The sequence below is a fragment of the Achroia grisella genome, unplaced genomic scaffold (assembly GCF_030625045.1).
Source record: "Achroia grisella isolate CSIRO2021 unplaced genomic scaffold, CSIRO_AGI_Agris_v1 utg544, whole genome shotgun sequence".
Taxonomy (NCBI): domain Eukaryota; kingdom Metazoa; phylum Arthropoda; class Insecta; order Lepidoptera; family Pyralidae; genus Achroia; species Achroia grisella.
Window position 1 is genome coordinate 4,987,193 of NW_026712929.1, and position 27,997 is coordinate 5,015,189.

Consider the following 27,997-nt stretch of genomic DNA (forward strand, 5'->3'; position numbering starts at 1 on the left):
TTTCAAAGTAAATATATTACATAGTACTTACTGTGAACCTATGAGTAATAGTCGGTGTAGTCATTTAACACATATTGTCGCTATTGCTTTTCGTCTAATACAATCTTAAGAGACGACTAAGTTATTGTTTTTAGGCTTCTAGTTTAATACAGTACGTTTCAAATTAAAAGTTTGATATTGAAGTGAGTTTAAGCACACTTTATACCACCGTTGCTTTTCCTCCCATAAAATTTAATGTATCTTTTTGACAGGGCCATAAAAATAATATACTATTTCTATGAAAAAGGTGAAAATAATATCAGGGTTTACATAAAATTAATATCCCTATAATATTATTATATTCACACAATTCACACAGCACCATTTAGTGGCAAGCTAAGCAGAGCTTGCGTTATAGGTACGAGACAACTGATATAAATACATAGATACTTTTTTTTTTTTATAAAAACATAATATACATGTGTAGGTGAACATCCAGTCCGATAAAAACAATTATACTCATGGAAAACAAATGTTGGTACCGTGCGAGAAATCAAACCCGCGACCATTTGAAGTAAAGAGGTGTGCTAAACCGCTAGAATACCGAAGCCGTCCAATAAATTGAGTTTCATCACATTCAGTTTCTTTTTCCAACTTCATACTGTATGCTTATTCGTTCGGCAGCTGTTTCTCTCTCGCTCTTCATATTTACAGCTTTATATATTTACCTTGAGCTGTAACCACGTACTTGGGTGGTGCATGGTTATGATCAGTAACTTTCTGAATTATATAACCTTGTTTATCTAACTTGACACGAGCCTTGCAGCCGGCGTCCTTTTTTGAGCAATAGTAATTATAACTTGATTTCATTTGCGAAAAAGTGTAATCATCTAACATTAACAAGTCTTTGCCCCGTGTCGATGGAATAAATTTATAAGATAATACTGAAATAAAAAACAAATAAGAACATTATTATAAACAAATTACAATATCTAAATACACATATACATGTATATAAATATGTTCTAATAGAATTAAAACACAAGACAGTTGTAATTTTTACTGTATATGTACAAAATGAACTTTTATCCGTTTACACAGAAATTATAATATTTATTAAAATTATCAGTAGAACAAAACAAAACCTTACAATCTCCGCTTATAAACTATTTTTTATGTCAATATTACAAAGAGAGAGAGAGAGAAAGAGCGGATTTTTTTATGTGGTATACAAATGGAACCACTGCTCTAATTTCAGAAATTGTTTCATTGTTTGAAATATACATTATAGGCACCGACAATACATTATTGATATAGGTTACATATTATATTAATATCACAAAACCACTTGAGCGAAGGCGGTGCAGGCCAGTAGTTAGGCCCGGTCGCTGATATTATATTATTTTACAGAAACATGGCGAAAAAAAAACATATGAATTGCTTGTCAGCATCCTACATATATGACTACTACATTACTTACATATAACAATACTAGTATGTACCGAAATTATTTGTAAAAAAAATAAAGTTCACTAAAGATATTCAATTTTTTTTAACTTATTTTTACAAACTTTCCATCAGACGTGAAGACATACTTTGGTGGTGTATGTGTATGAGTTGTATAACTCTCCATAATCGCACCGTTGCTATTTAATTTAAGGTTTGCTTTGCAACCCGATTTTTTCTTTGAACAGTAATACTTTGAGTTCATTTTCGAGTAAGTATAATTCTTATGCATAAGCATATGTCCTCTACGTGTCGGTATCAATGTATATTCTGAAAAAGGAATAGGAACTACATAATAACTATTAAAACTTAGGTATTAAATTTCTATTGGAATAGTAATTAAAATGTTATATTTAGAAAGATAGTCAAAAACGCCTTCTATTATTTCGTTGATGTGTTGCCGTTGATGTGATCCTTTTACTTCTAGTTCACTGTATAACATATGCTGCTGATTAAACCCCTACAATAAGTCGTAGAAATAAAATATTTATACCCCAATTTATTGCGTAGAATCAGATTTTTTCTTAAACTATTTATATTGCGGCTAGTAATCTATTCCACAGGAACTGTTGAAAGAAAACTACCGAAAATACTTTGATGAATGAAAAATAATCAATTAATCATTAACATCTTTATATTGACAGACAATCAGATTGACAATATTTTATGTAATGGGAATAACAAACAAGCTGACGGCTTCCTTGATGACAGCTATAACCGTGTACATGAACTGCACTATCGATATCATGTTAGTATGTGATGTTAGAATGAGCCGTGATGATAGAACTAGTAGTAACTGGCCCCACGCCAGTCAGACCGGCGCGTTTTTTATACTACTGACGGTGGCAAACAAGCATACGGTTCATCTGATGGTAAACGGTTACCGTAACCTATGGACGCCTGAAACATCAGGAGTGACAAATCCGTGTTGCCAACTTATAAGAAAGGAGTTTACCTTTAGAGTATACTCTACAAAAAAAACCTCATGTTGTAGTATTTTGAGAAAACCTGGGCAGGTCGTTATGCAACAATCTATGTGTACGCATGTGGGGACGAATTCCTTGTAGATGGCGAATGGTGCGATGGTAAACGTTAGTCATCATGTCGAACAATAGGTTGATAGTAGTTACATTATTCCAGAGTAACTTATGACATAAAAAAGTTGCTTATAATCTAATGAGTCTCCAACATATATGAGTAGAAAGAAAGAAAAAAATATTTATTCAGTGCTATTCTATTACAATATAAACAAAAACAAGTAAAAAAGGGATAAAATATATATATATATATAATCAAACTTAAAGTAACACGTGCTCGTGTATATATAATTTAAATTAAACATGTATAAAAAAAAATTATTTTAACATTCTTTTATACGTTACTATGTACTTATTAAAGCACTACATTAATTATTTAATAGTCATATATGTTGGTATGTACGTAGTACTCATTTATACCACATTATTGAAATAATACTATATTAATTACATATGATACAACACTAGTATGCACTGAAATTATTTGTTATTGAGAAAAATTAAAAAAATATTAATTAAATATATTTTAAATTTTTTAACTTATTTTTACAAACTTTCCATCCGACGTGAGAATATACTTTGGTGGCGTGTGTGTATGAGTTGTATAACTCTCTATAATTGTGCCGCTGCTGTTTAGTTTGAGGTTGGCTTTGCAACCCGATTGTTTCTTTGAACAGTAATACTTTGATTTTATTTTCGAGTAAGTGTAATCATTATGCATAAGTATATGCCCTTTACGCGTCGGTATCAACGTATATTCTGAAAACAGAATAGGAAATAATAACTATTGGAACTTATCATTTTTATATTTAAATAGAAGACATTGTAATTAAAATTTTATATTTAGATATATAGTGTTACCGTCAACGGCAACCTTTCGCCAGCGTGCCCCGCTAAAGCAGATTACAACAACTACAACGCCAACGGTTTGAGTGTGATAACCACCACAATATATTTTTATTTAATAAATATTATTTATGCTTATAAACTTAAATTAAATATATAAATAGTAAAGATTAAATCTAATTATTATTATGACATAAAATGTATGTTCTAGAAAGTTCATGTTTATTATTGAGTACAAGATATAAGATTTGACGATAAAAGTCCCACCTACCTACTGACTTTAAAAAGAACCACCATATTGTGTGCAGGGACCAGTGCGGTTTAGACGCTCGAAGTGAAAAATACATAGAAGTCAAAGAAGAAATTAATAGTCTCTCGTTGCTACTGCCGCCCCGTGACAACAGTGGAAAACATGTCTATTGTTTCATTAGTTTTGTTGACATTCTTGATAATATGTATATATTTGGTAAAAGGTTTACATTATACCAACTATATACTTTTTTCATTCACTGTATACACTGCTGGTTAAAATCCTGTATTAATAATAGTGAAAAATCACCTTTATTTTAAACTATATATTTTATACTGCGGCTAGTATCTAATCTATTCCACCAGGAAAGTGGTGAAAGAAAACAGTTGAAAATACTTTGATAAATTAAAAATAATCAATTAATTTAACTCTAGATTATACCAGTAGCAACTGGTCCGCCGCCAGTGCCTTTTTTTATAATACTTATAGTGTAAACAAGCATACGCTCTATCTGATGGTAAATGTTACCGTATAGAAGCCTATAGAAGCCTGCAACATCAAGGGATTCACGTGCGCATTGCCAACAATTAAGAAAACTAAACTATACAATATAAAATTCCCTTCAAAACTTTAAAGAAAAAGAAAACATGGGCAGGTATTTCATACCATAATCTTAGTGTATACGAGAGGAAACTCCTCTGAAACTGCACTTAGGTTCTAGAGTATGGGAATGAAATCCCTGTCGATGGCAAGTGGTGGGATGGTAAAGGTTAGCCGTAAGCATCATGTCGAACAATAGGTTGATATTTATTCCATAGTAACATATGACAAAAAAAAGTTGTTATGAGCCAACATATATGAGTAAAAAGAAAGAAAAATAGTGGTAAAATAAAATAAAATGTATATATAATTAAACTTAATTGAACATGTATATAAATCATTAAAAATAATCATTTTTCATACATATAGGCACTTAAATGGCTCCACTCGGCTTTATTGAGTACTACATTAATTATGTAATGTTGTTATGTTGTTATATAGTAGTAGTAGTCATATACACTACATTATTAATATAGTACTACATTAGTTACATATGATACAACACAGTATACAATCTATATGTTATTGTAATAAGTTCATCATCATCATCATTAAAAAAAAAGTTCAGGAAATATATTTTTTTAATTTATTTTCACATAGCTTCCATCCGGCATGACGATATACTTCGGTGGAGGGTGTGTATGGGTTGTATATCTCTCCGTTATTCGACCGGTGGCGTTTAGTTTGAGGTTAGCTTTGCAACCTGAAAGTTTCTTTGAACAGTAATACTTTGAGTTCATTTTAGAGTAAGTGTAATTATTCAGCATAAGCATATGCCCTCTACGCGTCGGTATCAACGTATATTCTGAAAAATAAATACGAAACATAATAATTTACAGCATCATTGAAAAAAATAATTATACATTTGTATTGTTTATATTATAATTGTATTTACCATAAACTTGAATTGCTGCATTGATACCTAAATATATGCGAAAAATAAAATATTTTTATATAGTAATTATTTTGCTGTCAGAAGTTACCATATTCACCAGGAAATTGGAATATAAATGATCAAAAATACTTAGAAAAAAAGAATTTCGATTAATTTCTTGTACTAATGAATACTTTTTTTAACATATATACTTATCTTATATAACCGATAGAAGTCGCCTATAACGAACAAACCTTATGTAAAAAATTAATTAGTAATCCGTGCTGGAACGTTAAGAAAATTATTTGTATAAAAATTAATATTAAAGAAATTTTTAGTTTTAATGTTTTTTTTACAAAGTATCTTTTTTATATGTATATTTTTTACATAAGGGATTTGGGCTATTACTCGGGTCTAATCAGAACATGTAGCACTGCGACCTGCATAGATCTATTGTGCTCACGCTATTTCAGAAGGAAGAAGGGTAAGGGGTAAGAATTGAAGGATATTCTTAGGCACGATGGTTTTTATCTCCTCAGGATAGATGTATACTTTCCAAAGTAGATATTTCGTTTATACATGGGTGGGCTACAACCACATAGCATATGCAGTGGCGTTTTCTATGACATTTGACAAAATCTGCAAATGTTTGTTAAGCACAGAAAATACCATATATATAGTTATCTAACCTTGTTATTACTTTATTCGGCAGAATTAGTTTGTCACTCGTCATTAGAGTATGATTACCCCAGATGTATGCAGTAATAAATAATACATAGTAATATGTTTAATTATTTATATCAATAAATCTACATACAATAAACTTATAAATACAGATTCAAACGAACGATTTACATGTAACATATACCTATACTAACATTATAAAACATTACATTTTTTAAATATTCGATTGTCTCCAAAACTTAAACATTTTGAAACTTCTTTCAGCCAACAGAAATCTACGTGTAACGTAGCAGCGAGTAACGTAGACTACGCGTTATATTCATTCAATTTTACTTACATAATTTAAGATAATAAATCTAAAAGAATAACAATAGCATATTAATCTAGGTACCTATCTGTAAGTTGTAAGTTACCATTTCACGACTAAAAGATTGAATGCATCTTATTAACATTTGACGAGAAGATAATATCAAGAGCACGGGCATCAAGTTATCTTTTAACTAAAAAAGCAGCAAGCATGTTGCGGATAATATCTAGTCACCAGCATATCAATAAGATAAAATACATATGACATATTTTTATCCTTTATATATCTTCAATCCTTCATAAGTCTATTTAATTATTCACATAAAATTATTAATTATAACATTAAGTGACTCATCTGACGATGATGGAGCTTCTACAAAAGACATTATCTCATCTGGATGATCTTCCTTGATATGGTTGAATAGAATGGATTCATCACTCTCTATAGTCATTATAACAGCGGAACAAATTTTACAATTATGGTTTCCATCGTCTTCTACGTCGAAATATGTATTGACGAAATCTTTAGCATCTGAAATGCGAGATATATCATTAAACTCATTATCTACATTACATACAAAACACATAGATTATAAAATTGAGAACCTACCAGATTTTTCAGTGAATGGTACTTTAACATTAACGTTTTCTTGAGTTTTCTCATATTTCAATATTATGTCGTACGGTTTTTTATGTACATGCGAAATATGACGTCTTAAATTTGCAACACTCTGAGGAAATATTGATATTGTTTTACCACAAAATAAACATGCAAAGAGCCGATTTTTATCGATGGCTTTGAAGAAATTCCAGACACAAGTTTTATTCTTTCCTGAAAAGTAAATATTTGATGTATCACTAATCTGATAATTATTTAACGTAACAATGTATAAATAATAATAAACTTACGTCTTCCTAACACAGTTTTTTCACATAACGCGCTTACTATTTGTTCCATATCAGGATTTGATTCCGATATCATATCTATTTCTATATATTCAACTTTATCCTCATCAGTAACATCGTTTGATTCTGTACTTATTACGTATTCAGTTTCGTCTACATTCTGTTCTGGAGATGTACCGTCACTTTTCGTCATTACTCCTTTTGTTATGGTAGTTTCTGTTGTTTTAGGAAACTCAGATGAATTGGTGTCATTCTCGCTACTATTTACATCAACATTATCCTCTGAAACTTCAGTGCTATCGTCCTTTTCAGAGCTATTATTATTAACTCGGAATGAACCTTTTTTTCTTGAAGTAACATTTCTTTTATTTGTTTCTTTATCAAAAATTTTATAATGCTTGCATTTAAAATGTCGAATCATATTTCCAAAATGCCCTTTACGTAATCTCAATACTTCATTACAAACTAAACATTGATATTTTATTAATCCAATTTTCTTACAATAATTCGTGACCCAATTTCGAGTTTTTAGCTTTTTATTGTTCATATCCAGTAATGTATGAAGGTTTTCATCATCACTCTGATCAAAAACATCTGGATGTTTCGTTTCAATATGAGTTTTCAGGTTACTATATAAGCCGACAGGTATCACTAAAGTTAAAGAACAAATGATACACTGATATCTAGCATTAGAAATCTTGGTAAAATATTTTGTTACGCTCTCTTCATGACATAGTGTATCTTGCACAAACACTGCAAAACAAATAACAATATTTTTTTATTTAATTAAATATAACTTTGTAACTTAAATACCTATATTTTATTTCTATAACAGTCCACGACAGACCGCATAAGAGGTGCTACTAATACGATAGCCATTGGATTTAGTTAAATATTTTATTTTACTTACTACAATGCTGATGGATTTTTTAATTTTTTTAATGTAAATAATTATATACATATATATAATATAACATAATAATAATAATCACAGGACAATTCACACAGCGCCATATAGACCCAAGTTAAGCTAGCTAGCTTCTAAAGCTTCTGTTATGAGTACTAGATAACTGATACAAATACATAGATATTTCTTTTCTAAATACATACATATTATATATAGAAAACACCCAGACGTTGTTTGTGCCGTGCGAGGAATCGAACCCGCGATCATCGGAAGTAAGGCAGTGTATTAAACCACTAGACCACCGAGGCCGTCAAATGTCAGGATGGATTGATGGTATGTTATATGATGGAAAGTCCTTGGTGAAATGAGTTATAATAATAATACTTAGGGCAGTTCACACAGCACCATCAAGTCCCAAGCTAAATATAATAGTAGTAGTATCATACCTGACGTAGAGCGTAATTTCTCTGATTTGTACTGTTTATAAGCATTAGGGTGTCTGCACCGCAAATGTCTAGACATGTTCATGCAAATTTCTTGACCACAAAGTAAACAACGTTGGCGTGATTTTGTTATTGGTTCAAAGTATTCCCACATTTTGCTTCTCTTTCCTGTTTAACAATATAAAGCGGTATTATTTTAAAATTAATGTTCATTTTACACTAATCGTTCTATCCTTATATATATTACATACGCAAATTCAATGAACTTTCAGTTGTCGCTAAAGAAAATATAGTAGGTTTATTAAATTCGCGTATTATAAAATAAAATATGAAACAATGAATTTAACCTATAATTAATAGCAATGAGATATTTATTTATATTACCTAAAGTAATTAACATAGTATTAAGACTTTACTTAATTACTTTAGGAGTACTGAAATGATAAAACATATTGAAGAAGTACATAATAAAAAAATCGCATATTCAACCATAACTGTTTATTCTAGTACAAATATTAAATTCTAGTATTCAATCTTCAAAAGACAACAAATTTACTTTTAATTATATGTATTTATTATAACTTGAAACACAAAATTACAGACTAGATTTATGTCCCTTTCTTTTTAGCTATTCGTTCCACATGGCAGGGTTGGCTTTTCGTACATTTTTTGACACCTTAATCTGTCCTAGACATCGTCCTCTAAAATGGCACAGCATCACATTCCCTTGCTCCTTGCTCGCTGGACCACTTGACCTTAGTTTACTTCTGGCTCTTGAAGCGGCGATGGAAAGTTTCAGTTTCTAGAAGGAAGTACTCAAAGAATTTCTTTTTATTCAGAACATGTCATACATAATAAACTATGATTTAGATATACCGAAACAATAAAGAAAGCATGTAACCTTAATTGTAGCTTATTTCAATGCTTAACTTAAAATGTGTAATCATCATTTAATTATGCCATTTAACTTACATTAATTTTTTTATACCAAATTTACTATTTGTAGAAACTTGAAGCTTGGTGGCTGTTGCTTGATAAATAATCTGCTAATGGCATGGAATAATCCGTATATTAATTGAAATAATGTTTAAACAAAGATAATTTTTTTAATAAAATTTATTTGTGATATATCCTGCTACTTTATCCATAGTACACAGGCACTTAAAGCTAGTACCTAATTACAAATAAATAGATAAAATAAAATATAAATTAAGTTATTAAAATGTATAATATAAAATAATAAATAATATCTTTATTAAAATTCACACTTATACGATCAAGAATTTTCATTTTATGAGTGTAAATGACCCTATTACAAATTATAAGTTCAAATAAAATACTGTTAGGTGAATATTGTATTATCAAATATGAGATTAAATATATTATATACACATTATATAAACGAGATACTGACTATGATAATATTATTAAAGATCTCCCGCTATTTCGGCACTGTAATTGATTGATAATTGAAGCTCTTTAATAGTATCATCATTGTAAATATCTCATCTCATCTTAAATATAAATTTATAATGTGCACATTATAACTGTATTGTATTAATGAAAAAAAATTAAAACAATTAGATTAAACAACTATAAATTTACAAACAGTGTATGAAGTTGCAGTATCTATGCAGTTTTAGTATCATTAAAAGGTTGGGCGCTAACTTCCATCTTAGGAACGATTCTGCTTAACACACTCAATGCACTATTAGAGTTATAGTACCATCAACTAGAATAAATCACGATTCTTAAGTCTCTTATACAATTTAAATCAGATCTATAATCATATAATTATATGCACCTATATACCTACTTACATGTATACACTGTAAATTAAATAATATTAATGTTAATATACACAATTCCAAATTTTCTTTTAAATTCTTCTTTAATGTGTTTTAATCGCGTGTAAATTAGACTATGAATGAATTTAACAAAATAAACACGGTTAAATTTCATCTACCAAAACTCAAATACGAAGTGGCACTGAGGAGCTCCGCTGTCAATTGGGAAATAAAATTATAACTAAATAATAAATAAACAAATAGCAAAATCAGTCGAAAATTTAATAATATTATCACCCGAAAGACGGTAACTAATACCGTAAAAATTCTAAGTCCGCCTTTAAAGTGAATTAACTCACTACCGCTTATTTATTTATATTTGATTATAATGTTAAACATTAACGTCAGCTTATTAATTCAACACTTAATAACAACATTGGGAGACATTTATTAATTACGACGTTTCTAGTAAGACAATTTCATTTGGGTGCTCTTCATTTATGTGGTTGAATAAAATAGTTTGATCGCTACCTAAACAATATATTACCGTTGAACATAGTTTACATTTGTATTCTCCTTCGATGTCAGTGTCAAAATAGCTTATATCGAACTCTTCTGTTTCTGGAATACAAAAATCATTATTAGACAGTATAATACTAAAAAATAATACAAATCTTGTAATTAAGAATGTACCTGGATTCAACAATTTATCGCTGGTTTGCATTTTCTCTTGTTCTTCCTCATATTTTAATATCAGAGCGTAGGGTTTCTTGTGTACTAGTGATATATGCCGCCTCAAGTTTGAAACCACTTGCGGAAGTATAGTCATTACTTTTCCACAAAACAAACACGCATAAAGACGGTTCTCATCTATGGCTTTAAAGAAATTCCAGATAGACGATTTATTCTTTCCTGAAAAATAAAAATATCACGCATCTTATACGACAATGTAATCAATAAAATATACAATGTCATTAAAAATAATAGACTTACGCATTCCTGATGTAGATTTTCTACATAATTCCTTTACTTTTCGCTCCAGATCAGGATTTGATTCTGAAATTATATCTATTTCTATATATTGTTTTACTGTTTCTATATTAGGAAGATTATTTGTCTTTGTATCGATTACGTCTGTACTTGGTGTTACTTCCGTAATAATGTTATATTTGTCATTTTCAATCAGAGTTTCATTTCTCACATCATTTGCGGTTGTAGTTTCTAGTTTATTAACAAACACAAATAAATCAGTATCATTTATTTCACTAGTTGCATCTGCACTCTCTTCTATAACTTGTTCTTCGATATCATACGTATTTTGTTCAGATGATAAAATTATGACAGATTTGCCACTTTCAGTAGAGAGTGAAACTTCGTCATTGTTTACGTACAATCCATCATTAAGCAATCCATCGTCCATCATTGCAATAGCAGTATTTTTATTGTTTGTTTCTTGGTCAAAAATTGAATAATGTTTACATTTGAAATGTCGGCTCATATTTCCTAATTGTCCATTAGGTAACCTTAATACATTGTCACAAACTAAACATTGATATTTCGTTACACTAATTCGTCTACAATATTTCCGAACCCAACTTCGATATTTGCGTATTTTGTTCTTTGTTTGCAAGGACGAGTCAAGGTCATCATCAAAGAGCGAATCATTACTATTCATTACTTCATCAAAAACATCTGGATGTGAGATTTCAATATGGCCTTTCAAATTATTAAATGAGTCGATAGGTACGACGACAATTATAGAACAAATAATACACTGATACCTGGACTTTGTAAGTTCTGTAAAATACTTTTTTATCCAACCTCTATCACATGTCGTAACTTTATCAACTGTAAAACAATAAAAATAAATAAATAATTGACAAACTTAGATAGGCAACATAAAAGTAAATGAGATAAATTAAATGGAGGAAACAAAAAATGCACTACATTAAACATACCTAAATTCGGAAAAACTGCCCGTGATTCTCCTTTATAATTTCTGTAGGCCTTAGGATGTTTGGCCCGTAGATGTCTAGCCATGTTCATACAAATTTCTATACCGCAAAGCAAACAACGTTGACGTTTACTTGTTATTATTTTAAAGTAATTCCACAATTTACTCCTTTTTCCTGTTCAACAAAATCGAATTATTAAAAAATTTACTACTTAATACTAACATCAAAATGGCGTATAGTTAATTTTAAACTACTAGTACTACAACTACAGACTGTATTAATGACTGGATTTAATGGAATGAGTGAAAAGTACTGTGTACCGGCCGATGTAATGATTGTTCCATCTTTATCCTGGGTATAATGTGTATACATCATGTCAGAAGCTAATATAGTAAGAGAGACAATATATGGGTTCCTACATAATTAAAGAGGATTCCAATATACTAATCATTGAATAGTATGATACACATAGACACCGAAAGTTTAATAGGCATAGTGGTAATAATGTTATGTGGTGAAATGTAATTGTGACTGAAGAAATGCTGCGAGCTACCGAAGAAGATAGCACTCACTTCAATCCATGTGTCCTGGATCTGTTCTCCTGTACCTGTTTTCGCTTCAAATTTAATACGAAGTATAACTAATAACAATACCACTTTTACATGTCATGAATATATTGAATTGCACATAATCAGATAAGCATTTAAATATAATATATTTACAATTAAAGAACACATTACATAATATATATTTAAATATTGTGTAATTGATTCATATAGCATTATATATAATAACAGGCGCAATAGTAGGACTACTATTATGCTTCCTATTATTTATGATGATATAGTAAATTATATGAATCTGTAGTCAAATCTGTAAGAAGTCTTTGTGTCTACAATTTCCAACATCATTTATTCTACTATATTCTAAAATTTTCTAGATTGATTTGAATACTTCAGTGGTATGGTATATCCGTCCGTTGTATAGAAGGGTATAAAAACAAATGTGTATATCAAGATTTGGGTTTATCACAATGATGATAGTCGACGTTGGTTTTGTTATATAAGAAAATATTCCTTTTTTAGAAACAAGTACCATCTATTTCATAATGACGTAATTTAAACTATTGTCGTAATTATGTGGGTTGTTAAATAATACGTCTGTCTTGCTGTTGCCACCATTGTGCCTTTATCCTGAAGTTATGGGCCTAGTAACGTAATTAAATATTTTAATACAAACATCTTTCATAAATTTAGTAGTGTGATATGAAAAATGTTGACTAAAAGGTACGTACTTAACGTTCCAAAATTATGATTTGGACTTCCAACTCATTGTCGGAAGTAATTGATAAATTTCAGATCAGATTTAGGTGAAACCGAACAGAAAAAAAGTAATGTCAAGTTCGTGATGACGATTAACCATAACTATATGAAGACCCCGATTTTTATTTTTCTATTAATTAGAAAACTATAAGGATCACTATCACAATAAGAAAGGTCGTCATCATGGCAGCATCATGCAGTTTCATGATCTGATTAAAAGTCACGAAATTGTAAACTGTGGTAGCTCGTATATTTGATAGAGTCATTCATCTTATTCCAAATACAAAATATTAAATTAATTACAAATCTCTTACAATAATTATTTAAAAGAATACAAGGCACAACCAAACTTATATTTTGAAATAATTTCCTTTTGCTGTCACAAAATATTTTGGTGGCTCGTGTGCATGACATTCATCCGCCATTGCTATTTTATTATCTTCTCCTAATTTGACTGACGCACGACAGCCGGCACTTCTCTTGGAGCAGTAATAGTGATTCGGGTGTTTCATGGAGTATGTATAGCCCCTCAACATCAACAATCTGCCTTTTCGTGACGGTAAGAACAATGGCCCGGCTACAAATTTCAATAATTTGAAGAATATTATTTTAGAGTAATATATAATAAAGGAGAAAATTTCATAAAAATAAATGACACATTGCGCGGCATGAATTCACGCGGAAGCATGACATCTTTCCGCAAATCGCAACATATGAGTTCGTGATATCTTTGTTGTTAGGCCTGTACTTAAGGGAATTGTTGCATTTAAGAAAGCGTTATTCATATATTGAGCATATGCTCCACAACCAAAGCGAGGGAGCCCGTACGCTAATGCGGGCCGAATCCTCCGAAGTGACGGTGGATGGTCATTGCGATCCCGTGACTCATTTGGGAAATGGCACTTCTCCAAAGCATCCCACCTTGTAGTTTTAACCTTTAGTGGGAGTCCTACAGTGTCCGTTCGCTTCCAACGGGGCGGGGGGATAAGGGATTTTCTCCAAATAAAAAAATACGCCATATAGATTGATAAACATATTATATTTTAATATATCGTCCTGAAGCCGATCTTATATATTTGGGAGGTGGGTGTTCATGATGGCAATATGCTCTTATTATGTCCCCGTGATGCCCTAAGGCGACACGAGCCTTGCAACCAGAGTCCTTCTTTGAGCAGTAGTAGTTATTCGTTAAGTTTTTTTGAGAGTATGTGTAACCGTTCATCATAATCAGATGTTTACCCTTAGCTGTAGGTATCATAGTATATCTTTGGGCGGTACCTAAAAAAGTAAACATTTTTTTTAGGTATTAATACTCTAAATATGGTATAGAATTAAACTAAATTCTATGACTAATAACAAACACTTCAAAAACAAAAATATATGAGTTTTGAATTAGACTAACAATGCAATACATTGTAATGCAAAGGGTCCAATTGAACTAGAATTTTTATATATAAAAAAAGAGAAGTAATTACTTAATAGGATTAAACTAAGTGGATACTTACATATTGTCGAGATATAAAATAAAAAAAAACTGTCCTCTTTCTGTCACTTTGGCAATGTGTATGTTAGCCTGCCTTCAATAAATCTATGTAAGGCTATAATAAATAAAATAAAGTGCATAATCTATTCTATGTTTTCCATTATTACAATAAATAGTACTATAGTAATACTAAGTAAAGTATAGTTTATTAGACAAATAATTTAAATCATAAATAAAAACCCCGACAACAAAAGTTAGTAAAAACTGTAAGTCAAATACTAATTCAAGAGACACCTGAATAGATCTTCGGAAATTATGGCTAAAATCATCTTGGATCGTCAGCTTGGATACAAAAAAACTGCATCAAAATCGGTCAATCTATTCCGAAGTCATTTTTCCACAGATACACACTGAGTGGCACGTTAAACTTATAACACACCTCCGTTTTTTAACAGCGGTTTAATCAATATTGTATGAAAAAATTACAATACATGTAGGTATAATTTAAAATTTAATTAATGTACATATAGCGGATTTTAGTTTTAACCTAGCACGGATTATTTCTTTGATGTGAGTATGGCAGACAAGCTGACGGACCACCTGATTATAAGTAGTAACCGTCCTATGTACATGATGGGAACACTCGGAATGGAGGATATAGGAGCATCCGAAGGTCCCAGGAGGAGAGTGATCCGCGGAGTGGTCCCTGCGCATCAGGGCAACTCCTTCATTGGAAAACCGCGACCTGCGTACGGGAAGTTCAACTGCGTCTTAACGCGGGTAAAGCAGAAACAGCGTGCGGTTTTAATCGTATCTCATGTATGAATATGTCTCTTCGTAAAAAAAGGTGAATCTGGGATACGGACGCAGACGCTTTTTACAGTCTACTTCCAGTATTGCCCAACTCCGCTACTATTCTTTAGTCTTGAATACTTGAGTCGTGGCGGGTCGTGGTAATGATTGCAGTACGCCTTCACAACAATACCCTGGACGATCTTAACACAGGCTCTACAGCCACTCCATCGTTTGGAACAATAGTAATTTGAGCTTTTATTGTCCTTTGAAAACGTATAACCCCCGAACAGTAACAGGTGACCTTTACGAGTCGGTATTAATCCATAACCTGAAAAGAGACGATCGATTAACACCAATTGGACGTTGTTTAATAAATATATGATAAAAGTTGTAAAGTCTAATTTACAATTTATAGTCTGCAGAAATAATATACCTGTTTGCGCTTTTTCGTGAGATGAGGATCTTGATTGTGTAAATAAAATTGGAGATTATTGGCTAGTTTTTTAATTAATGAAAATTATTACAATAGATGCGTATACGACCGTTAGCAAATTTGAAGCTCAAGTAAGTCGTTTTGTCTCTGACTTAGCGAGTCAGAGACAAAACGACTTGGTAGTATTTAAACGTATTTTGGGCCACACATTTATAACACGTTTAACATACCATATATTCATTTCAAAACAAAAGCGTTATAAGGTCGCAATTACTACAAATACATATTATATAAAAAGATACATAGACAAGAGTTTTGTTTTAAACAAAGTGTTCTGTTTTACAATAAATCGTTTCTTAATAAGTATGTTATGGCGAGGTCTAAGACTTCACTACACAATGGCCGATTATTATAATTAGAATTAAATCATATTCAGGACAGTCCAGAATATTTTCTTTTAATATTTCTGTAACCCCTAATTTATGTTAAAATTTGTTTTGAGTATATATGTTGACTTATAATACAGCAAGCATATAACGCATTAACTAAAAAATTACAAACTTTTATAAATAGACTTTAAGGCATTTACTTTTGAGTCGAATTCCCAAATTTACAATTTTCGATTTAATGCAGTTTATTTTTATGTGATATGCACATGGAGTGTTCACTCAACTTTTACATATTTCCCTGAAGAGGTCACCACATAATTCGGTGGTTCGTGATAATGGTTATCATCATACACCATCAGAGTTCCGTTCTCTAACAATTTGAGCCGTGCCTTGCATCCCATTAGTTTCTTCGAACAATAGTAGTTGCGACTTTTGCTGTCTTTAGAGTAAGTATATTTGTTAAACATTATGAGATTATTTCCCTTTCGAGTTGGTATGAACTGATATTCAAGCGCTGAAAAGAATAATATTTGTAAAAACACCACAGTAATTGATAATATGCTTATTTTCAAAATGAAGATTCATATTTAACACCTTTTGCTGAGCTGACAATAGACCAAAATATACCTATATAATACCATAGTTTGTAACAAAACACATAAACAAAGATACTATTACATACAATTTTTTTAATTAAAAATACAACACTCATCTTTTAACTTAGAGAAACAAAGAAGATATAGACCTACATTAACCAACATGTGACACACAAACAAACATTTACAATGCTACATAGTAGTGAACAAATCTGACAGCGCATACCGTTGTTTGCCGTCATTTATACCAATGATCTACTAAATGCAAAACCAACATTGTATAAAAAAAATACAATTCCAAAATATTATTCTCAAGTTTGTCTATTGGCCATGGCTTTCAGTTTCCATCAAGTAATTAACTTATTTGCAATGTAAATAGTATTCAACATATATTTTATAGAATTATGTGTTATTCTGCGGATGTCCATTTCATTACATAATGGATTTCTATTACTTTGTTTATATTCGTTACCATTAAAATGTGTGTTTGTGTCGTAGTCTGGTCGCCGAACAGTCAACACTAGGCTTCGGCAAACTATATCCAAACTCTATTAATTTCCTGATGATACCTCGTTTGTAGGCGAAACAAGGATCGCAATATGGGTGTAGATCGCAAAAACGGTCGGAATTTGATCACTGGTGGGGAAGGACTTACAGCTTCCGGTGGCGTTGATCAGGTTTCCGCACAAAATATACGTGGTCTCACACATGCTAATGGTAGAGAAATTAAACAAAATAATACCAATCTAATAAGTAATAGTATATAACAATCAAACTGGACTGTGATTGATAAAGAAAAACAGTTTAAAACCAGTATGCAATTTACTTTATTCCTCAAGCAATTATGAATTTCAATATGATTTTCATAATATGTAGTACAAAATAAACAGAAGCTAATTTGCATGAAAAGATACCATGGAAATGCTTACTGTATAATGCGGTAAAATGCAACGCAGAATTTGACGAATGCTTCTCAATGATGCGGTGCGGTGGGTTGCAGTGCATTATATTACTAATGTATATATAGAGCCACCTCAGCCACCCAATGCTTCCGGATCGATACAGCGCATAATACAGTGCACAGTACATAATGCACTGTATCACTCAAGTTAATAGCATTACTGAAGTAACGCACATCACCGCAAGCATGGATTTGCTGCTTACAGTCTGACCAGATAAAATTACTTTTACTAGTGGTCGCCCAGTGGTCGATGTTCAAACAAAATTAATTTAACATTCAGTAAGACTATAGTCAAATAATATTCAAGAAACAATATTAATCTATTCTCAATATAACTACAAACTTTTCCAATAAAGAACAGTATATATGCGTGTGTGTGTCAAATATACGGCAGTATGTGTAATGTTTTTTTTTAATAATTTAAAAATAATATTAAGTAGCATTCTGCACTCGTTCTCTATATTATAAACTTTAAGTGTGGTAAATTTCATACTCTAATGCCCGAGCAATTTACCTAAAAAGGGGTACAAAGTTTTTGCTTTACGTGTTAATATAAAAATATTTTTATAACATTCCTTTTTTAATTTTTTTAATATTTTGTCATATATACTTTGATAAATAATACAAAGAATATATGACAATTTATTCAAAAATTTTAAAAGTCTTAGTTGTGACTATTTTCCTATGTCATAAAGTACAATCCTCGATATAGTGACGTTTTATTCTATAATATTAAAAAATCTAACAGCCGCATCAATACCCTAAAAAGCGTTAGTGAAATACCGAGCTGCATATTAGCGCACCGCACCGCAATCAGAGCGGACCTAAAAACGATTACTATACATATGTAAATACATAATGTTTGAGCGTGTTTCACCAACATTGAAGTAAAAAATCTGTTTTTATACTTAGTATATCAACAAACAATCTTAGCATATAATGTTTCGTAATACCTGTACATAAAATAAAAAAATATCTATTAGTTATTTTTTGTTCATACATAATGACATTATTTAGTTTGTGCCTATTAAATATAGACATTTAAAGACTGATAAATAATACAATAAGCTATTAGGAGGCGTGTAAAACATATCTTTAATTTCTTTGTAGGCAAAAATCTAAAATAATTTTGGCAAATATATATACTTACATATATATATATATACATATCGAATATAACAAGAAAACTAAAACTTGACTAAAAATCACAAATCGCTATTAGGCTATGCTTTTAAATTTGTAGCCAAAGCAAACAAAAGTTATACGCACTTTGGAGTCACCACAGTTAAGGTTACCATAAATAGCTTTCTACATACTTAAGTCTATATATTTAAGTACGTATTGGTGGTAATCACTACACAGTAAAGCGTCTACGACACGATTTAGGACCCTATCTGTAGGGCCAATCTTTCGGCTCCTAACTAATTGGCACATCAAGAGGTACGTTAATTTGATCAGTCTGATTTAATATAAAGAAAAATCCATCAAATCTTCCAGTTCGTGGACACTTTAATCTACAGAAGACTGTAATAATGAACCTATGTTTTGGCTGCTTAAATTAGTTAGTAGAGTGGCTGGATGTAAACAACATAAAACTGTATCTATATAATTTTATTCCAATTGAGTTACTATCATTACCATCACTAAATCTTTTAAACAGTCAGATCGAAACTCTATAACGAGTATTATTCCACTAATGTTTATTATAATAACAATGTCATGTTCATATAAGTACAATAGTAATACAAAAATGTATTCGTCTTGAGGAGGTAATATTCGAAGTTTATTTTAAATTGGCAACCTTTTAGATACTTTCATATAACCAAAGTAACTAGATCTTTAGGAACTGTCCAGACGATGTGAGCACAAACTTAGGCGGATCGTGCACGTGGAAACAAAACCACTTTTTTATTCTCCCGTCCGATGCTAAGTTGAGTCGTGCCTTGCAACCTATGTTCTTTCTTGAGCAATAATAATTTAAACTTTTACTGTGTTTACTGTATGTGTAACCATTCAGCATTATTAGGGGCTGACCTTTCGGATTAGGAATAAATTGATAACCCACCGGTGCTGAAATTAAAATATTGTTTTCAATATCATATATACCCAAAACATCTTAATTCGCAGAAAATGTTTATATGTTGTTTCTAAAACACAAGTTATTTTAAAATAACCTAAATACTAACTGTATTAATTTAGGGATATAAATTTTTTGAGTAAAAATCAAGGTATATTTAAGAAACATATTTATATATTTTTATTGAACCTTATACCGGAGAGTTCTATTTCGAAAAATGTAAAACGATATATTTGGAAAGCAATGGAACATCAAGTTCGTACAATAATAAGCTAAGATAATTCACTTGGCGCCATCCAGTCTCAAACTAAACAGCTGGTTGAAATATTTTATTTTAAAAACACATGCATAATAGACGTTCTCAGGAAATACCCAGATCAATACTGAGAATCATACTCATGAATAATAAATGTTTGCATCGTCCAAGGAATGAAATCGAATACTAATCCGCTATACCACAGTAATCGATAAAATGTTTGTATCGTGCAATAAATATACCACAGTAGTTGTTAGTAGACATGACACTTCATCAATTATTTTATTATAGTTAGAAAGTATTTTCATTTCATTTTACAATAACGATTACAGTAATGACAAAAATAAAGAAGAACAAGAGAAAACAGATGTATATTTTTTTGACAATATCATAAGAAGAAAAGAATAAATGAAAAGCTTACAATTTGTGAATATTTCCGTAAAATACATTAAATAAATATATAATATAATAATATAATTACAAATAAAACACAACTAAGATCGCTTTTTTTAACTCGGTTCAAAATGGCTACTAATCCATTCAATCCAATCATGATTTACTAAAAGGTAAGCAAATAAAAGCTAAAAATGTGCAAACATGAATTCGCGCTATTGGTTGGAATAAAATTCATTTTTATTTAATAATACATTTATTATTATTAAAATATCACTTTTTGCGCTCTTATTCTAAAAGACAGGACAAAATTCAGCACCCGATACATCGGGTCCTTATTATGACTTAGATTGGGCTTTTTCAACACACACACATTTTGCGTACAACCGTCCTCTATGGATCTACCATTACTATAGGATTGTGATTCTGCTCTTAGATGGACACTGTATATGGTGGACCATCGGCGTCGGAGCCGGGGTGGAATGCACATGCGAAACCCCCAGTTCCGGCATAGACGTTTGCAGTGTGGTTTTTAGTGGGTAAAAATCCCACACCCCACCACGCCATCCCTCCAGTGGTGTGACGGTTTTTTAAAGATTTTCCACAGATTAAAAAAAGACTCGAAATATATAGACTTAGATCTAAGATGAACCTTAAAATACAAGAGTTTGTACTAAATCCAAATAAATTCAATTCGGAAACCGTTAGAAATACGGTTGTAAAACGAACACCTCTCTAGACAAAATAATCTTGTAAAATGCCATCATATTAATTTTTCCAATGTTGAAATGTAATTAAAATCACATACATCAAATATTATACTGTGATGCTTTTCATATTGCTCCTACATAAGCCGGCATTATATCAATAATCTAATTACATTTGTAATACTGTCCTGAAGATGTCTTAAAATACTTCGGTGGTAGATGTGTGTGATTATAATTAGCCCTTACAACGTCACCATTCTCGTTTAATTTGACACGAGCCCGACAATTGGCGGATTGTTTTTTTGAACAATAATAATTACTTGACGATTTCATTTGCGAGTACGTGTATCCATTAAGCATCAACAGATTCTTCCCACGTGGCGTTGGTATGAACTTATATTCGTCGAATGCTGGAAATAAGATTTTAAAGATCATATTTGACCACGAAAATAACCGAATGTGACCACTTTTAATTTATATTCATTTAATCTCTCTCTTATTTCATCAAGTAACATACATATAGGTCTCAAATAAATATCTTCTGACATTATACATGCGAAATCGTAAAACAGTATTAATATATTATTACCTCATTGTATACCACCTCCATTTTAGAAGACAGCTTAGATTTAGAATATTCGTATCAAAGAAAAACAATCAAAAGAATGATTACTTTCATTTTCATTTATTAATTTACCATATGAAATATACCTCAAGCATGGCTATAGAACATACATTCTTATTTAATAAGATGATTACAATAACTTAATATGAATCCTTTCCCTGAACTATAACACAATGATGGCACTATAGTACTTCTATGATTTTATTCAACTTTATGGCTTACAAAATCAATTTTCATTCATATATCGGATCTAAACTTTATTGCAAGAATCCGACGAGGTGAAATTTAAAATTTATTACACTCATCAACAATCACCAATAATACTAGTTTTTTTTTTTAATTAATGGAAGTTACTAATCGAATTCAATTATCTTTATCTCCGTCAAAATTTAAACTTGAATTTTTGGTAAATAAATTCTAACGTCGTATTACACATACATACATGGTACAAGTGATTGGTGTCAGTAAATTCTCCTCGATGGCCTAACTTATTCATATTTGGGCTCATGTTCGTATTGATCAAACTGATCAAAATAAATGACCAAATCATCAACCATTTCTAGAAAGCCAATTGTCATATTTCAGATGACCGGTGTTCAAAACAAAATGCAAATACAATACAAAATTATAATATATTTGTTTTTATATTGTTAGACTTTGTACTAAATACTAAATTAAAACATATATTGCATATATTTTATATTTCTAATGATTAGATTCACATAACGTATACTATTTTACATGTAATATTGAAAATTTCTTTATAAATTACACAACGAATTAAGTAACTTTTCTACGATTGTAAATATTTAAATAAAAAAGGACTATCTCTACTTATTAATAAAATATTTACTTAATAAATCCTAAAACCGCACGACAAAGTAACAGTGACAAATATAATTATTTTAATAGTATTACAGATCTTAATAGTGGAATTAATTTTTAATTAGCTAACATTATTATTGATATACAAATTTAATTACATTCTTCATATTCTTGACGTAACATAAACGATCTATAGACAATACTAGAAGTTGTAGAGTAATAAAACTTAAACATTGCTACTTCTAAATGTCTTAGCACGTAACAAGTAATTTTCATTCTCATATCCTACTTTTGAAACATGAACATGAAGCACAGCTATATGGAAGATATAAGAGTAGTACAGAGTAGGAACACGTCATTGATTTCGCACACAATGCAACCCAGTTTACATTTTATTTAAAATGTGACTTATATACGAATCAGTTAACGCAACGCTTGCTTACACTTTAGTGAGACTTCCATCAGAAGATAACACATATTTCTCGCGACCATGAACATGGCAATGCACCAATCTATCAATATATTTTTCGTCAGTGGTCAGCTTGACTTTCGCCTTGCATCCACATGTGACTCTTCTCGAACAATACCAGTTTAATCTGTTCGATTTGCTGTATGTAAACCCATTGAATAGAAGAAGATTTCCGTTGCGAAAGTTGACGAATGTTGGTCTCACTAAAAATTAATAAAAACACATAAATCAGGATAAATGAAATCTTTAAGTACCCATTTAAATATGTCTCCAAAGTATATTATGAGATGGAAGAGAGAACTAAGCCCAGAGGGTTAAAAGCTTTTTTTATGAGTGCAGATAATATGTAAAAATATTATTATTTTTATATTCTAAAATTCCATGTAATGTAGTAAGTAAAATTGAGTGAGACGATATCACCAGAAAGAACAGTGAAATCACCTGAATGACGAGAATAAGGGAGACATACATATTTTGATAAGTACAAATGATACGATAAAAGAAAAAGTAAGAAATTTGTTTCCTTCATTTTACAAGTAGAAATTATTAAAATAAAAATATACACACCTTTAGTACCAGGAATGTACACTATGGGCGCTGAAATTAGAATTATTCTATTAATATTAATCAAAATGAAGTAACAATTCGCTGCAGTTTATAATAATGTGGTAATTGTTTAATTATATATTATACATTGTGTTAGCAGTACAGGAATCAAGATAGAAAAAACAATAATCAGAAAATTACAAAATGACACACTTACATTACAATTTTATTCATATAATAATAATATAATTACATATATAAATTTCCAGCACTATTAATTTAATGCTAAAATACATAAATAGTTTACGTACATATATTAAGCGTAGTTTTTCTATAATTATCCCAGAAAGTGCCTCGGTTAATCTTGGTGTAATTTCAATAAAGGAAAAATTTAACCTAATAATATAGTAATGAACTACAACAATTATATCTATGTGTTTCATTTATGAAATGAATATTATTATTTATTAATGTAAAGATATTTAACAACTGACTCTTCTTAGCGGTTTCCCTTTCTTTATACAGATGTCAGTCACTTCGAACATATTCACGTCATCTAATGCTGTGACAACAAAATGTATCGTTGTTCCATCATGACAATGATTATCATGATCTATGAGATCATTTACATATCTCATATTATATACTGTTTTAAAAAGATTTTATTTACCATCAACCCGCTTCTCTTCTGTTTACCCGTAATCATGGCGGTTGAAACACTGCTGAAATATTGGTAACTCAATAAAAAAAACGTGATAAGCTCCCGTAATTTTTACTAATTATACGAATATACTTAATGTATTAATTATGATAATACGAATATTTTGATTTTTCATGATTATGATTTGTTATCGCATACAATATGGTGTTATTAACGTGATCCATTTTCAATAGCGCCTTGCACCTCTGGTGTCTCTTTGAGCAATACCAATGAATGGCAGTTTTGTTTCTTGCGTCTTGCCAATATGTGTATCCGTTTAATAGTAATAAATATCCCTTTCTAGAAGGTATGTACCGTATGGGGCCTGAAATTGAGATTTTATATTACGTATAGTAGTCATAAATAACAATATAATAAGAATAATACCTGGACATGCACACCGCGCCATCTAGTCCCAAGCTAAGCAGGGGTTGTGTTATGTATACTAAATGACTTATATGAATAGATAAATATATTGTTTCTGTAAATGTTCGTGAATTATATGTCTATTATATATATATAATAGACATAGAAAACATTTCGAATACACACGATCATATTCATAAATACAAATGTTTACACCGCAAGGAATCGAACTCGCGACCATCGGAAGTAATGTGGTGTACGGTTTGGCCCTAATAGAAAACTATATTCATTTCCCCCGGGAATATCCCAACCCTTTCATAATGCTGTCTGTCCGTCCATATGTCTGCTTAAATCTTTAAAACTACGCAACGGATTTTGAAGTGGTTTTTTTAATAGTTAGAGTAAATCAAGAGGAAGGTTTATATATATAATAGGTATATGTACACCCGAATAGATGGCTGGCTCATCCGTCATACTCGTGAACGAGTGCTGCTTGTTAGGATAGGTCTGCTCTTATCACTATGACTGATTTAATTTTATTATGTATTTATATTTGACTCTGATAAAAATCTCACCTTTCGACTTGGAAATGTGAACTTACAACGATTATTTAAAAGAGCAACACACAAGTTTCTTTTCGTTCTCGTGATTTCCGAGCGAGCGGTAGATAAAAAATTGTTATGACTATTCATAAGTGCTTAATTTAAGTTTTTTTGAATAAATGATTTTCTATTCTATTTTATTCAGTCCCAAAAAACTCACTTCCACAAATTAAAGTAATACTCGCAGTCCATATTAATTTTCATGACTTTATACTCATACACATACTCATATACTACAGTATTCACTTGTAATATACAAACAATATTTTTAATTATAATATATTATATATCAGAAAGGAAATGAAATTGAATGAAAGCTTATTAGTAAGTTATTTATATATTTAACTTATATTATATTATTATATAAATATACCTGTGGCATTGATGTATGACTGGTGCTATAATAACTCTGCCTATGCTATGGATTGATTGACAGAATTGAATCCCTCCCAAGTGTGGTAAGAGAAATTTCTTAAAAACCTCCAATTACTTAAATACACTCCCACATATCATCATCATCATCATCATTACATAGTATAAAACAATATCGCTGTCTGGCCCCATGTATGCTTAAATCTTTAAAACTATGCAACAAATTTTGATACAGTTTTTTTTATAGAGTGACTCAAGAGGAAGATTTTTATATATAATACATGTACACCCGCACAAGACGGAGGTCAGTAATAGTTATAATATAAATAGTGTATTATTATATTTGAGGGCCTCTGTGGTCTAGCGGTTTAGCACACTACCTTACTTCCAATGGTCACAGGTTCGATTCCTCACATGGCACAAACTTTTGTATCTATGAGTATGATTGTTTGTCTAGATCTAAATGTTTTCTATGCATAATATGTATGTATTTACAAAAAATATATATCTATGGATTTGTAACATTTATCGAGTACTCATAACACAAGCCTTTGCTAGCTTAATTTGGGACTAGATGGAACTGTGTGAATTGTCCTAACATTATTATTATTATACTCCAAGTTTGGCATTGGCAAAATCATAGAAAGTCCGATGGAGTAATATTAAAAATAAATACCCTTTGACTCCTTGGCTGATCCGCATGTATGTATGGACAATAGATAAATACCAGCCACTACTAGGCGAGTCAAGTACGCACAGCTGCAGGGACCATCTTAACTTGCCTATAGGGTCATCAGAACACAACTCTAGAATCTTCCATATGTTAATGAACTATCATGTCTTCTGTAGCCATATTTTGTGTTATCAAAAGCCAAAATATGTCTACTACGAAAACATCTTATGAAGTTTTTTTATTTTTTTTCTTCATTGTGCATAAAAGTACAATTTGCTCAGCTATATCATATTGGCTGCTAAGGACTGCTGAAAGAAGACATACTGCCAACCCCAAATAATGGGGTAAAAGGGATACAATGATTGAATTTAGCCTAAAATATTTATTGCTAACAAACAGTGATTGCTAATTGAAAGTTTATTGAATATGTATCTAATAATACACAATCTCATTAAATAATAATTATGCCATTGAAAATAAAACAAAGAATCATTTCAGAAATTATTTAATTCTAATTTGAATATCAAAATGTTGCAATATATCTGAAAATGAGAAAAAATAAAATTCCAAAACTAGTTACAGTTATTTACCATACCATAACCTTTTTTTATTGTTGATCGCAGTATAAAAACATTGTGTTCAAGGTCATCCCACTTTTGATGGTGTAAAAATATAAATATTTTTGCTCTCTTCAATTAATGAACTATATGTTTGGCAACAAATGACAATATAATATAGACTAAAAATTATAAATTTTATATATATAAACAAATATAACATTATAAAAATTTTGATATAAGTAGTAACAATGTTGTCATCAAAGAACTTATAGACAAGATCAACTTTGATACATATATAGAAAACTGTATACACATGGCTAAGAGTAAGTCAAAATATATGTTCATTCACACATATTACAATATCTAAACCTTCAAAAAAGTAAACAAATATCCCAAATACAAGAATTATACGTTCATAATGTTCTAGTAAATTCATTATTGTACTTACCTGAGATCGGCAACCAGGAGCCAAAATTGCACTTCACTATTATAAAAATGTAAATAAAACACTTAGGTAAGCACATTCTTTGAGGAAATAACACATATTCCACGAGTAAACAAGTAAGAACATTTCACACAAATTTTAGGTTATATTGTTGTCACAACAAAGATATTTGAGGGTTACCCGACCACTTTCACCATGTTTAGCATTTTTATGTCCTTTATACATTTTAGCAATAACTATTTTTCTTAAACTTCAATCTAAAACATTCAGGTAATAAGAAAAATAGAAAACGAATTTTATTGACATAATCAAAGTGTTTACA

The 27,997-nt window shown here is 30.5% G+C and overlaps 2 protein-coding genes and 1 long non-coding RNA gene across 7 annotated transcripts in view; 1 reads left to right on the plus strand and 2 right to left on the minus strand.

The window, feature by feature from the left end:
• LOC131847853 (zinc finger and BTB domain-containing protein 34-like) overlaps positions 1-27,997 on the plus strand; it is a 603,887-nt gene that overhangs the window by 483,631 nt on the left and 92,259 nt on the right. The gene's annotated exons all lie outside the window — the stretch shown is intronic.
• LOC131847855 (uncharacterized) lies at positions 5,908-27,993 on the minus strand. Of its 4 annotated transcripts, XM_059197533.1 has the most exons (6): positions 27,679-27,993; positions 12,084-12,254; positions 11,119-11,973; positions 10,819-11,037; positions 10,673-10,746; positions 8,380-8,506 (listed from the first exon to the last, which is right to left on the minus strand). In XM_059197533.1, exons 1-6 carry the CDS (start codon positions 27,752-27,754, stop codon positions 8,468-8,470), a joined length of 1,434 nt encoding a protein of 477 aa, XP_059053516.1. In that variant the 5' UTR covers positions 27,755-27,993; the 3' UTR covers positions 8,380-8,467. The 4 variants fall into 4 exon arrangements, with proteins under 4 accessions (XP_059053517.1, XP_059053518.1, XP_059053516.1 ...); XM_059197534.1 differs by lacking the exons at positions 10,819-11,037; positions 11,119-11,973; positions 12,084-12,254; positions 27,679-27,993 and adding exons at positions 5,908-6,614; positions 6,693-6,914; positions 6,992-7,741 and having other exon boundaries at positions 8,342-8,506; positions 10,673-10,809; XM_059197535.1 differs by lacking the exons at positions 10,673-10,746; positions 10,819-11,037; positions 11,119-11,973; positions 12,084-12,254; positions 27,679-27,993 and adding exons at positions 5,908-6,614; positions 6,693-6,914; positions 6,992-7,741; positions 9,003-9,724 and having other exon boundaries at positions 8,342-8,506.
• On the minus strand, positions 23,377-25,306 carry LOC131847865 (uncharacterized). Its single transcript, XR_009357736.1, has 3 exons — positions 24,628-25,306; positions 23,979-24,008; positions 23,377-23,614 (listed from the first exon to the last, which is right to left on the minus strand). It is a non-coding gene; the product is annotated as an uncharacterized LOC131847865 (long non-coding RNA).

What these genes read in the sequence shown, in the direction of transcription:
- LOC131847855 (XM_059197532.1), bottom strand. Translation starts at nt 27,754, where the DNA reads ATGTGCTTACCTAAGTGTTTTATTTACATTTTTATAATAGTGAAGTGC. An exon ending in AAAATCTACATCAGGAATGC is followed by an intron (nt 11,038 to 11,118) that starts GTAAGTCTATTA and finishes TTTATTTTTCAG; the next exon opens with GAAAGAATAAATCGTCTATC. An exon ending in CGATAAATTGTTGAATCCAG is followed by an intron (nt 10,747 to 10,818) that starts GTACATTCTTAA and finishes TTTGTATTCCAG; the next exon opens with AAACAGAAGAGTTCGATATA.